This window comes from Sminthopsis crassicaudata, chromosome 4, assembly GCF_048593235.1.
Source record: "Sminthopsis crassicaudata isolate SCR6 chromosome 4, ASM4859323v1, whole genome shotgun sequence".
NCBI lineage: Eukaryota > Metazoa > Chordata > Mammalia > Dasyuromorphia > Dasyuridae > Sminthopsis > Sminthopsis crassicaudata.
In genome coordinates this window covers 227,716,810-227,731,210 of record NC_133620.1, presented here as the reverse complement: position 1 = coordinate 227,731,210, position 14,401 = coordinate 227,716,810, and the positions used below count along the sequence as shown (strand labels likewise).

Genomic DNA, 14,401 nt, shown 5'->3' with positions numbered 1-14,401 from the left:
TTTTCCTGAAAACTAAAAATATGAAAACATTTAATGATTTTAGTTTATGCTTGTGGACAGGATTGTTTAAATCAAGAGAGCTAAACATTTTTTTCTTCACAATTTTTTACAGCTATGATTGGTTCCAAACAGAATCCTTAGTCACCATTGTCATATATACCAAACAGAAGGTAAATGTTTCTTTGAAATCAAAGAAAAATCTAAAAACTAGAGTAGGAAGTGTTTTATATTTTTCCTTTGTTTAGATTTTATTTGTAAAAAAAAAAAAAAAATCCCATAAAATCCAAAAACTATTAGCATAGTTTGCAGGACAAATGAGAATGTCTGTTAATTAAAGCTATCTTTGAGCATACTTCCAAATCATAAATTGGGCTTGTGAGAAGGGAAAACTAGGATCTCAGAGGACTACTATTTCTTTACTTCTCAACAGTCCTTCCATTGAAGGCTCGGATAACTTCCTAGACTATAGATTGAGCATCGGTACATTTCCATATCCTTTATTCTCTAGCCATCAAACTTCTGGGGAGCTCTATATCTTAAAAGATAAATACTGATAGATGAAGTAATAAAGATCTGGTGCTCCTGCTATAATCACAGAACTAAGTCAACCATTCTGGTCATTCATGACTTTATATTATGACCATGCTGCCTTATAGCAAAATTGATCCTTTTATAGAAAGAATTCTGTCTTGTCTTACCTAAGACCTGCCTGCCATCATCTACAATTCTGTCCTTTACTAGTAGCTATGTAGTATGGGTGGCAGGGGCCTACATATTTGTTTCTACCACTTCTTCTTGATAGCCTTTAGGTCTACTAATTAAACGTGTGTGTGTGTGTGTGTGTGTGTGTGTGTGTGTGTGTGTGTGTGTGTATGGAAATATGTGTATATATTATAATCTATATATGTAAGATAAAAAATCTTTGATTTTGTTAATTTGGAAATTTTATTCATTAATAGAGATTGTAATTCATTCTTACTTAGTTGTGTTCTTAGTTGCCTCAGACTGAAAATTTAATTGATTTACCTAAAAACATGGGATTGAGTCTTGAATAATATCTTTATGTCTCCCAAATCCAGCATTGTCTACAATGCCATATTATCTTTCTAGGTTAATTGGACACTAGTTACAATATAAATTTTGTAGGGTAAGGTAGGAAGGAAAAAAAAGAAGTAGAGTATGGTTTAAATGATATATATTAAATTTACTTCTATACAGTGCGTAAAAACTGGTATATAAAAACTAGGAAATTCTAAAGACATTTTGTTTTTAGATCTTTTGAAAACTGTATAAGCCTAGATTAAATGATATATGACTATTTTGTATTTACGGGAAATGAAATGTGCATGCACTTTTGCTGGTTTTTAATAAATCAGTAGTCATCAGTTTAATGACAAGATAATAGTACCCGCCAAAATGAGCACTGTATTTCTTAATGGTATTTTGTAAATGGTTTATGTTCTTTTGAACTAAGCAAAACCCTTTGGAGATTAAATTGTCTCTTGTTTTTCCTACTTTTTGCTTTTTTGTAATTAATGGTCCTCAAATACCAATAAAAGAAAAATTTCATTAAATTCATCAAGGAAATTCTAAACTCTGGCTTCAGTATTCTTGAAACTTGGTTTATGGGAGAGCTTTTATTTTTTTCTGTGTTTGCTTAATTAGGTATTCAATTTATTTCTGAAGAGTTAATTAGGCCTACCCTTGATTTTCAAATTTAGATGCCTTATTGACTCTCCTTCCACATGAGTGAAACTACATGGATCTTGTTGTGCAACAAATTCAGGTTGAGAATCCCTGCTGCAGTCACTGGGGAAGTGATTGCCTCACTAAAGCATATTTATGTAGTTACAGCAAATTAAAATTTTAATAACTTTTTTTGTTGAAATGTTAAGGATGTATTAGATCTTCCCATCCAAGTCTTCCATTGATCATTAGATTTGACTTTACTTCTGTGACCTCTTTGGAACAGAAGCTATTGACCCTTTGTATAGCATCTAGCTCACACTCCTTATTTAATAAGTTTTCACTATTTCATATTTGGATCAAATTCTAAAAATACTTCTGAATTCTCTAGGGAATGTATTTTTTTCTTGTTCTCTGCCTTTAGTGGTGGATTTGTTTACATCTTCTGGTAATGTAACTAACATTATACTTTGGGCTTGAACAACTAAGAAAATCAAGAGAAATAAGCCTCCATTATTTTAGATTTTCTAAAAAGTTTATATACAGAAAACTAAGTGTTAATTTTAGGGCAAAAATAGCAGTCTGCTAAAAAAAAATCAAGAAATATTAACAAAACATAAAATGCAATACCCATCACTTTTAAATTAGTTTCCCAATTTTTCCTTCCACATCCCTACCTCTTGGCTGAAATCTGGTTTCACTATTCAGACCTTCTGCAGAACAGTAGGCAGTGGAGCAATTAACTTACTTTATTGACCTATTTTAAAAAAATAGACAATGCCAAAGTAATAAGAGGAAGGAAAAAAATTATGGATTCAGGGTATATTACTTTTGCTTTGCCCCCATTTTATACCAATTTCTTACCTCAATTCAGATTTTGTTTGATCCTTCAACAGCTTACTACAACCTGTTTCTGCAGTAGAGGCAAAAAAATCCTCTGCCCATCCCTTGCTTATTGCCTCTCCTTATTGCCATTCTTTGTTTATCTTTTTTTTCAAATCCCTGTTCATCATATTTAGGGAAGAGAAGAACATTTCTTCTTCCTCTTGTCTCTGAAAAATTATAGCTTGCATTACAGTTTGCTTAGTAAATGCTCACTGTTAACAGGTGAAAAGTTCAGGTTTAGCAGAAAAGAATGTAATTTGGAAAATACTGATCTAGCAAATAGTGTTTGTGATAGATCAGACTGCATCCTTGTGAACTTGAAGAGATTTTAAGTCCAAAAGTTGATTTCTCTTTATGCTTTCTTTATTTTTGAACTGTTATAAATTAGTATGCTGTCACTTACTTAGAATTTATCCTAAATGGTTAGAATAATTATTTATATTAAGTCAATAATTTTAAATTCTTCAGTTCTACCAAGTTTTGAATTTTATTAGTTGTGAGTACTCCTTCCACTAACTCAGATCATAAATTATTCCTTACCAGATTTTCACAAGATAGTGCCCTTTTCTGCCTCCCCTTTCCCAATCCCCTTTCTCACTTAACCAATGTTGCCTTCTAGTGGTCAACCTTTCTGAATTTGGCAAGGTTGGTCCTTGTCCTCTACTTGAAGCCTTTCCAGCTTAACTATCAGAGCTTGAGCTCTGAGCCTTCTCACTGAGAACCTAAAGTTGCCTTCAGATGATGTGGAAGTGGGAATTTTATAGATAGACTTTAATGGATGATTGTTCTATCTAATGAGCTTTATTTAAAAAAAAAATTTACTAGAATTAGAACTGAATTGAAAGGACTTTAGAGATGATCTAGTTCTAACTCTCCTTAATTTGCAGATAAGGGAACTGAGGCCTAGAGGATTTCAGTATCTGACCTAGTTTGTCAGTGCCAGAACTAGAATACAGGGTTCTAGCCTTTCGGTACTTTTTGGTTTTTTACTGTCCTACACTTAAATTGGAGAAGTTCATTCATTTGATGTTTAAGTCAGTCATTTTCTCTGGGTCACAGGGATTCGGTTGTTATGAATTGATTATGAATTGATAATCCCTTACCAGATTTTTTGTTTATGGGTATTTGTTAATTATCATTTTTTTGAGATGGAATAGATCTTAGTAAGTCCCACATTTTATTGAGAGTGTCAAAAATTTCTAATAGAGCTTAATTCAGATTGCCTAGACAGAAGTAGATTATTCAAATTTCTAAAATTTGTTCTTTGAGAAAAGATGTGGTTTATCCAGTTAATAGTCTAAGACCTTATTTTTAAAAAGTATAATTTAAATATATTATGTAATAAAGTAATGAGGCAGTTTTTGTGTGGAATATAAATTTTAAAGATGTATATTTTCCTGAAAACTAAAAATATGAAAACATTTAATGATTTTAGTTTATGCTTGTGGACAGGATTGTTTAAATCAAGAGAGCTAAACATTTTTTTCTTCACAATTTTTTACAGCTATGATTGGTTCCAAACAGAATCCTTAGTCACCATTGTCATATATACCAAACAGAAGGTAAATGTTTCTTTGAAATCAAAGAAAAATCTAAAAACTAGAGTAGGAAGTGTTTTTATATTTTTCCCTTTGTTTAGATTTTATTTGTAAAAAAAAAAAAAAAAATCCCATAAAATCCAAAAACTATTAGCATAGTTTTGCAGGACAAATGAGAATGTCTGTTAATTAAAGCTATCTTTGAGCATACTTCCAAATCATAAATTGGGCTTGTGAGAAGGGAAAACTAGGATCTCAGAGGACTACTATTTCTTTACTTCTCAACAGTCCTTCCATTGAAGGCTCGGATAACTTCCTAGACTATAGATTGAGCATCGGTACATTTCCATATCCTTTATTCTCTAGCCATCAAACTTCTGGGGAGCTCTATATCTTAAAAGATAAATACTGATAGATGAAGTAATAAAGATCTGGTGCTCCTGCTATAATCACAGAACTAAGTCAACCATTCTGGTCATTCATGACTTTATATTATGACCATGCTGCCTTATAGCAAAATTGATCCTTTTATAGAAAGAATTCTGTCTTGTCTTACCTAAGACCTGCCTGCCATCATCTACAATTCTGTCCTTTACTAGTAGCTATGTAGTATGGGGTGGCAGGGGCCTACATATTTGTTTCTACCACTTCTTCTTGATAGCCTTTAGGTCTATTAATTAAACGTGTGTGTGTGTGTGTGTGTGTGTGTGTGTGTGTGTGTATGGAAATATGTGTATATATTATAATCTATATATGTAAGATAAAAAATCTTTGATTTTGTTAATTTGGAAATTTTATTCATTAATAGAGATTGTAATTCATTCTTACTTAGTTGTGTTCTTAGTTGCCTCAGACTGAAAATTTAATTGATTTACCTAAAAACATGGGATTGAGTCTTGAATAATATCTTTATGTCTCCCAAATCCAGCATTGTCTACAATGCCATATTATCTTTCTAGGTTAATTGGACACTAGTTACAATATAAATTTTGTAGGGTAAGATAGGAAGGAAAAAAAAGAAGTAGAGTATGGTTTAAATGATATATATTAAATTTACTTCTATACAGTGCGTAAAAACTGGTATATAAAAACTAGGAAATTCTAAAGACATTTTGTTTTTAGATCTTTTGAAAACTGTATAAGCCTAGATTAAATGATATATGACTATTTTGTATTTACGGGAAATGAAATGTGCATGCACTTTTGCTGGTTTTTAATAAATCAGTAGTCATCAGTTTAATGACAAGATAATAGTACCCGCCAAAATGAGCACTGTATTTCTTAATGGTATTTTGTAAATGGTTTATGTTCTTTTGAACTAAGCAAAACCCTTTGGAGATTAAATTGTCTCTTGTTTTTCCTACTTTTTGCTTTTTTGTAATTAATGGTCCTCAAATACCAATAAAAGAAAAATTTCATTAAATTCATCAAGGAAATTCTAAACTCTGGCTTCAGTATTCTTGAAACTTGGTTTATGGGAGAGCTTTTATTTTTTTCTGTGTTTGCTTAATTAGGTATTCAGTTTATTTCTGAAGAGTTAATTAGGCCTACCCTTGATTTTCAAATTTAGATGCCTTATTGACTCTCCTTCCACATGAGTGAAACTACATGGATCTTGTTGTGCAACAAATTCAGGTTGAGAATCCCTGCTGCAGTCACTGGGGAAGTGATTGCCTCACTAAAGCGTATTTATGTAGTTACAGCAAATTAAAATTTTAATAACTTTTTTTGTTGAAATGTTAAGGATGTATTAGATCTTCCCATCCAAGTCTTCCATTGATCATTAGATTTGACTTTACTTCTGTGACCTCTTTGGAACAGAAGCTATTGACCCTTTGTATAGCATCTAGCTCACACTCCTTATTTAATAAGTTTTCACTATTTCATATTTGGATCAAATTCTAAAAATACTTCTGAATTCTCTAGGGAATGTATTTTTTTCTTGTTCTCTGCCTTTAGTGGTGGATTTGTTTACATCTTCTGGTAATGTAACTAACATTATACTTTGGGCTTGAACAACTAAGAAAATCAAGAGAAATAAGCCTCCATTATTTTAGATTTTCTAAAAAGTTTATATACAGAAAACTAAGTGTTAATTTTAGGGCAAAAATAGCAGTCTGCTAAAAAAAAATCAAGAAATATTAACAAAACATAAAATGCAATACCCATCACTTTTAAATTAGTTTCCCAATTTTTCCTTCCACATCCCTACCTCTTGGCTGAAATCTGGTTTCACTATTCAGACCTTCTGCAGAACAGTAGGCAGTGGAGCAATTAACTTACTTTATTGACCTATTTTTAAAAAATAGACAATGCCAAAGTAATAAGAGGAAGGAAAAAAATTATGGATTCAGGGTATATTACTTTTGCTTTGCCCCCATTTTATACCAATTTCTTACCTCAATTCAGATTTTGTTTGATCCTTCAACAGCTTACTACAACCTGTTTCTGCAGTAGAGGCAAAAAAAATCCTCTGCCCATCCCTTGCTTATTGCCTCTCCTTATTGCCATTCTTTGTTTATCTTTTTTTTCAAATCCCTGTTCATCATATTTAGGGAAGAGAAGAACATTTCTTCTTCCTCTTGTCTCTGGAAAATTATAGCTTGCATTACAGTTTTCTTAGTAAATGCTCACTGTTAACAGGTGAAAAATTCAGGTTTAGCAGAAAAGAATGTAATTTGGAAAATACTGATCTAGCAAATAGTGTTTGTGATAGATCAGACTGCATCCTTGTGAACTTGAAGAGATTTTAAGTCCAAAAGTTGATTTCTCTTTATGCTTTCTTTATTTTTGAACTGTTATAAATTAGTATGCTGTCACTTACTTAGAATTTATCCTAAATGGTTAGAATAATTATTTATATTAAGTCAATAATTTTAAATTCTTCAGTTCTACCAAGTTTTGAATTTTATTAGTTGTGAGTACTCCTTCCACTAACTCAGATCATAAATTATTCCTTACCAGATTTTCACAAGATAGTGCCCTTTTCTGCCTCCCCTTTCCCAATCCCCTTTCTCACTTAACCAATGTTGCCTTCTAGTGGTCAACCTTTCTGAATTTGGCAAGGTTGGTCCTTGTCCTCTACTTGAAGCCTTTCCAGCTTAACTATCAGAGCTTGAGCTCTGAGCCTTCTCACTGAGAACCTAAAGTTGCCTTCAGATGATGTGGAAGTGGGAATTTTATAGATAGACTTTAATGGATGATTGTTCTATCTAATGAGCTTTATTTAAAAAAAAAAATTTACTAGAATTAGAACTGAATTGAAAGGACTTTAGAGATGATCTAGTTCTAACTCTCCTTAATTTGCAGATAAGGGAACTGAGGCCTAGAGGATTTCAGTATCTGATCTAGTTTGTCAGTGCCAGAACTAGAATACAGGGTTCTAGCCTTTCGGTACTTTTTGGTTTTTTACTGTCCTACACTTAAATTGGAGAAGTTCATGCATTGAGGATTTTTAAAGTTCAAATCATATTATCTTTTAACATTTTTGTTTTCTGTCTAAGGATATGGATTCAGAGTCTGTAATAGTTGACTATCAAGATGGTTGCTTTAGAGCAGAAATTGTTATCAAGGATTATTCTTATCTTCTGCATACTGGTAAGTACATTTATTTGGATGAAACAATATTGTTATTTCAATTCTTGCACAGTTATGTAAAATATGTCTTGCAAGTATGGTTATTCCCATTTTATAAATGGGGAAACTGAAGTTCAGTAAAATGAACTCCAGGGTTCTACAGCTAGCACATACCAGAATTTGGGCCCAAATTAGGCCCTAGACTCAACTCTTAGGGCCTGGTTTGTTTGTTTTTCTTATCACAACATACTGACTTTGCTGTTTGTTTCAAATATAATTAATTTGATTTTAAATTAAATTTATAAATAGAAACAGCATAGTAGTAGTTTTGATTAAAATAATTCTTCTAAAGACATGAAATGAAACTTGATTATTAAATGATAAAAATCAACTGTCTGTATTTAAAGTTAATTATGATTTCTGGTTGTTTATCATTCTAGAAATTTCTAAAATTTCAGTATCTTAATTTTTTCTCTTTCCCACTTTCCCCTTATACCTGTAGGGCTTATAAAGTTAGAATTTTAGCTTTCTATATTGAAGAAATTAAGTATAATCCAGATCAGTAATATTTATTGTTTCAACATTAATAAAATCAGTTGTTGTGTTTTTTTAATCTTACAATCCTCAGAAAAATGGTGTCTGTCATGTGTTCCAACTGAACTTATTTTCTCCAAATCCTGACATTTCATTGTTCTATCTCTTCTACTCCGTTATAAAATATGAGTGAGACAGAAATAAGCTAATCTAAATGGGATTTTTCCTTTATCGCATAATTTTCTTATCTGAGAACTGTTTTGCTTCTGGCTTTAATTTATCACCATTTTCTCAAATGAAAATGAAAGTATAGTTATTTGTGAGAGTAACAAGTAGCATACAACTAAGTTAGAAGCTAGCAATAGGACACACAGACACACACACACACAGCTTATAGAAAAATGCCCTTATTATTTCAGTTTCTTAGAGAAGTCTTAGAAATGGTACATTTAGCATCTATTCATAGTTACAGAATATTGCATTTTACTTTTGCAGAACATGGCCGAAGCTCTAAGATGTCTCTGCTGACTTAGCATCATGCTGACTACACCTTACTCTGTTAAAGAAGTGTCTTCAGCCTGGCACTTGGTCTGAGTTAATCTTTTTTTTTTTTTTTTTTTTTTTTTTTTTTTTTTAAATACCCATAGGGTTAAAAGGAACAGTTCAGGCAGTCTTGAACTTAAACTTCTCATCCAGAAAATGCATCTGATCTAGTTTTCTTTTTTTCTGTTTTTTTCTATGTTAATATAAAGCCAGATGGGCTGTGTCTTTCAGAAGAAAGTTTGCTTATCTCGTGTGCCCAGTTGTAGTATCAGAATATGTTAGTCATTAGCATTGAACTTCTTGTTTTCGTTATGGAATTATCTTTTTCCTATATCCTTTATGCATGAGATATGTTCTAGCTAATTTGTAGAGCTGAAAATTCACTTACCATAACTACAAAAAAAGGGCATAAGATTTCTTGTTATTAAATCAGAAGTTCTAAAATTTTGAATAAGTAAAGTCTCAATTCTTCATGCTAGTGAAGTAGGCTTGACTTTAGATTATTGAAAAGAAATTGAAATTATTCAATACATATATTTGGACAGCAAATGTATACATATTTAAAGGCATTTAGTCCTCTGTTTTTGGTCCTGACTCATTCTTCATTTATTCCATGGTTTACAATTACCCTGGACAATGGTGAGGAAGCAGCTTTGAATTATAATTCACTTGTGGAAAATTCAGGGTTTGCTCTTTAATTTGTGGAAAATGGTAAATGAAAATATTATCTTTTTTGACATACTAAAAAAAAAGGCTTTTAAAATGGTTTTGCTTTTCATTTTGATTGAACAGAATTCCTGTCTTTTTACCTCTCCAAGTCATTTGTCACTTAAGATAATTGGAGCATATTATGTTACTAAAATGTAAAATGAAAATCACCTCTTTTAGTACTTATAAATTCAGTGTCTTAAAAAAAAGTTTGGTTTGTGGAAGTGAAAACTAAATTAGATATTTCTGTTGTAGAGTTGAGCCATGAAATTCAAGAGGACATTACTGGTAAGTTTGTAAAATAAAATATTTTCCTTAATTTTATTCAATAATTTTATCACTGTTAAATTTTTTATATATAAGTATTAAAATATATTATTATTCTAAACTGTTTAAATCATCAGATCTTGGGACATTCAGATTTGAGTTACATTATTCTCTTCCTCACCTACTTCTGTTTTTGTTTCTCTATTTTTTCCCTCCTTTTTTCCGTTTCTTCTTCCTTCTTATATCAATCTCTCTTTTCTGTTTCATGTCTTCCCTGTTCCCCATCCTTTTACTTTTCTTTATCCTTTTCTTTTCTTCTTTCTATTATCTTTTTCCTTACCTCTCTTGGGGTTGCTATCATTTTTAGTAGAGTAAATACATGTTTAAGTTTGTTCATTTACATATTTAATGCTAATAATGATTAATTTAAACCATGTTAAATCAAGAATATTCAAATTTGTATACGTCTGTGTATCCATACCTAGTGTGGACTTTTTTAGTTTTAGATTATAAGATAACAAATTGGCACCACATTAAAGGTATGAAACCTGTAATAATTCTGTAACTATGGAAAATACTTTGTTGTAATGAATAGAATATATATGTCCCAAAATACTTGACATTAAAAAAAAAATCACACAAATAGTTTTTGAATAATATTTTCAAGGAAATTTTAGCTATCTTTCAGACTCATTTAGTTCACTTATAATTACCAACCAAACCACTTCTTTCTGTTTTCTTCACATAACTAGATTCTTTATCTGTCTACTCCATTTATCTTCGATTTTTCCATATGTTCCCATGTAAACATAAAAGATATTAAAAAGGAGATAATTAAATTTAGTGTAGAACCATCAAATGCTCACTGCCACATTATGTTTAGGCCTGATGTTTAGCTTTGTTAATTATTTGACATTTTATTTTATACTGTTTATTTTTGTACTGATTGTTTAGGGAATGGATTGGGTGTGAAAAGGAAAGTGAATTAGGCCTTGAGGATCAAACTACATCTCAGTTTTCTGAGAAAGTTACGTATAGTAATGAACCCCCGAGATCATTAGAGATATGGATAAAACTGTAGATCGTAACCTTATATCCACAGTCTCTTCCACTTCTAGATCTTTGATCCATTGATCAACTAAAATTTATCCACTATCAGCAAAAGAGTCTTTTTTCTTTTGAAGCCAGAAAAATGGAGATGTTTCTTCTGAGCATCAAAAAATTGAGGATGTTCCTGGGAGAGAATTTGTTTTGGACGTGCTTGAAACTTAGACAGAATTCTTAGGACTTCAAAGTAAAGATTGACCCTGATAGAATGCAGATCTGGGAATCTAGCTTATAAATTTGATCCCTTTCAAACAGTTTGGGGTATAGTCTTTTAGAAGCAATGAGTCAGAAGCAATTTTGTTGAAAACATAATTAGTTTACATTTGTTCTTATTTTTATCATGAACTATGGCATGTTTGTGACATAAATAAATTTGGAATTTACTGGTTTTTTGTTTTTTTTTAAAGAGCTGACTTTTGTAGGCTAATATATACTATAATCCCAGTTTTGAATACTAATGGAATTTATTTTTAGTGCGTGTTGCAGAAAAAACGGGTAAAGTAGAAATTGTTCTGAAGAAAAAAGATAATGTCTCTTGGAAGTATCTTGGACATCCTCTGGAGAATCATAATTCATTTACTACACAAAGAGAAACAGGTATAATGTTGTATTTTGAATTCTGTCCTGACACAACTTATATTTATGTCAGTAGCAAAATTTATAAAGAACAGAACACTGCTGGGCTAATGTCGGAATCGCTGAAATTTTGTATGAATATTCAGAATATCCTTGTACCAATATTTAGTGAGCCAAGAAGGAAAAAACTGTCTCATTGAATTTCATTTCTTATAATTTGTCTATTTCTGAGTTTCCAGTAGTAAGTAGGTGAAAATGATTGGTCTTGTCTCTATAGTACTCAGCTACTACTTTCTACTATCTATAAAGAAACAAAATTTTTATTTATTCCATATAGGCAACATTCCATTTTTTGCTTCCAATTTCTGGAATTTCTCTCCTTCACTTCCATTTCCTGGAATCTCTAATTTAGTTTTCAAGGTTTAGCTCAAATGATATCTCCTCCATGTGTTCATTTTTTGTTTTCTTTCAGTTAGTAGCATTCCTCTCCAAATTATTTCGTATTTATTTTCTTTTCTATGTACATTCTTCACCAAGTAGATTGAAAGCTACTTGAAGGTAGTTGAAATTGTTTTCATCTTTGTCTCTATACTTATAGCACTTAGCAATTAGTAGTTAGTTAATATGCTTATTGAACAAATTTGAATTAAATTGAAGGGGAGCAATCTGCTCTACATGACTTAAACTTTTGTTTTGCACATAATTTGATAGGAATGAATCTCTTGTTTCATCAGATTTAGTAGACTTTAGTAGACTTTTGTTACTTACTGAATTTTGTAAAAACAGTTTAATCCAAGCTTTGCTAATAAAAGTTTTTAGTTAACAGAATGTTCTTGTCAGAAAAATGCATGCAAAAAATGTGAGAATTTAATTGGAAGATTAAATTACTCTCATTAGGAACCTACTCAACTATGGATAAATTGTGTAGCAAATTATTAAAGATTTATTGTGTTCTTATAAAAGAGCTAAATAATAATTTTAAAAGCAGTGTTTTATTTTTTCCTCCCAAATTAAAGGGGAAAAGGTCAGACAGTAATGCTGATTAAGTATTTAAATCTGTTTGGTATAATATACCCAGCAGGAGCTTATTCTAGTGCCAGGTAAACCACATAGCATAAATTGATTAATAATTATATCTTAATATGATTCAAATGGAATACATAAATACTTTTGGTTGAGCACTAAATGAACATATAGTAAAATTAATCACTGGAGACGTCTTGCTAAGTCAATTTTTAGTGATGATTTAAAATAGTAGAGGGATGAAATTCAATAGAGAGAGAGAAATAAGGACATTCTAACTAGAAAGAGTAATAAAAACAAATGTGTAGAGGAGAGAGGAGATGAGTTAGGAATAAAGAATCAGTAGTTTGAGATTTGGGGAAGTTCAGGGAAGAACAATAAAAGATTTAGACAGTTTTTCTTTTAGCAGAAGAGAAAGGGAAAAGAGACATGAAGAAATAGAATAGTTTTTTTTTTTAAGTTAGTCTTAAGTCATCTTACACTATATTCTATGATAAATTCCCACATTCCTTTCCCTTCTTTAAGATCTCTTTGGCATATAGGCCCAGTAGTAACACTGCTAGATCAAAGGGTATGCACAGTTTGATAACTTTTTGAGCATAGTTTCAATTGCTTTCCAGAATAGTTGGATGGATTCACAATTCTACCAACAATGTATCAGTGTCCCAGTTTTCCTACATCCTTTCCAACATTCAGCATTATCTTTTCCTGTTATCTTAGCCAATCTGAGAGGTATGTAGTGGTATCTCAGAGTTGTCTTAATTTGCATTTCTCTGATTAATAATGATTTGGAGCATATTTTCATATGGCTAGAAATAGTTTCAATTTCTTCATCTGAAAATTGTCTGTTCATATCCTTTGACCATTTATCAATTGGAGAACAAGTGTTTCTTAAAAGAAAAATTACATGGGACAGCTAGATGGCACAGTGGACACAATACCAGACTTGGAGTCAGGTGGACCTGAGTTCAAATCTACCCTCAGATACTTACCATGTATGATTGTGTGACCTTGGGGAAAGTCACTTAACCCCAGTTGCCTTGCCAAAGCCCCCCCAAAAAAAAGAAAGAAAAAGAAAAAAAAAATTGCAAACTCTTAAAAAGAATAATAAAATAAAAGAATGATGCAAATCATTAATAATAAAAGGAATCTGAGATTTTAATACCCAGCATACTGACAAAGATGACAAGAGATGAGAGTTGTATGAGAGGGAGTGTGGGGAAAAAAAAACACATTAGTGCATTGTTGACAGAACTACAAATTGCAACCATTTTTAATGATAGTTTAGAATTATTGAAATAAAAGTGACTAAAATATCTATACTTTTTGATCCATGTATTATTTTTCTAGATATAGATTGCTGAAGTTATTCATAAACCAAAAAGCTCCATATACACCCAAAATACTTATAATATTGATTTTTTTGATACCAAATAAACAAAAGTAGATATCTATCAGTTGGAATGATTAAACAAACTATGGTAATGCATGTAATCATATATTATTCTATTTTAAGAAATAACGAGCATGTTGAATACAGATAGGTATTAAAAAAAAAAACAACTTACAAATGCAAAATAAAGTGTCGGATATCAATCACAAAGTAAAAAATGAGTGTTATAAAATTATAAATAACAAGTTTGGATCCAATAAAATTATTTTAAATAATGAACTTTTTTTTTTTTTTTTTTTTTTTTTTTTTTTTTCCTCCTGAGGCTGCCCAGAGTCACATAGCTAGGAAGTGTTAAATGTTTGAGATCAGATTTGAACTTTGGTCCTCCTGAATTCAAGGCTGGTGCTCTATCCACTGCGCCACCTAGCTGCCCCCTAAATAACGAACTTTTAAAACATCTAAAAATCCCCTCTCCCACCCCCACCTAGCTGTTCAACCTCTGTTGAATAAAATAGCTAATATTTATAATAGTGATGTTAGTAATGGTAACTATTATTTTTAGGCT

The 14,401-nt window shown here is 31.2% G+C and overlaps 1 protein-coding gene across 1 annotated transcript in view; it reads left to right on the top strand.

The window, feature by feature from the left end:
- CYB5R4 (cytochrome b5 reductase 4) overlaps positions 1-14,401 on the top strand; it is a 93,073-nt gene that overhangs the window by 39,198 nt on the left and 39,474 nt on the right. Inside the window, exons 7-10 of the mRNA XM_074310388.1 lie at positions 113-170; positions 7,613-7,706; positions 9,726-9,758; positions 11,319-11,441. Of these exons, the coding sequence (XP_074166489.1) occupies positions 113-170; positions 7,613-7,706; positions 9,726-9,758; positions 11,319-11,441 (308 nt within the window). The remainder of the gene's footprint in view (positions 1-112; positions 171-7,612; positions 7,707-9,725; positions 9,759-11,318; positions 11,442-14,401) is intronic.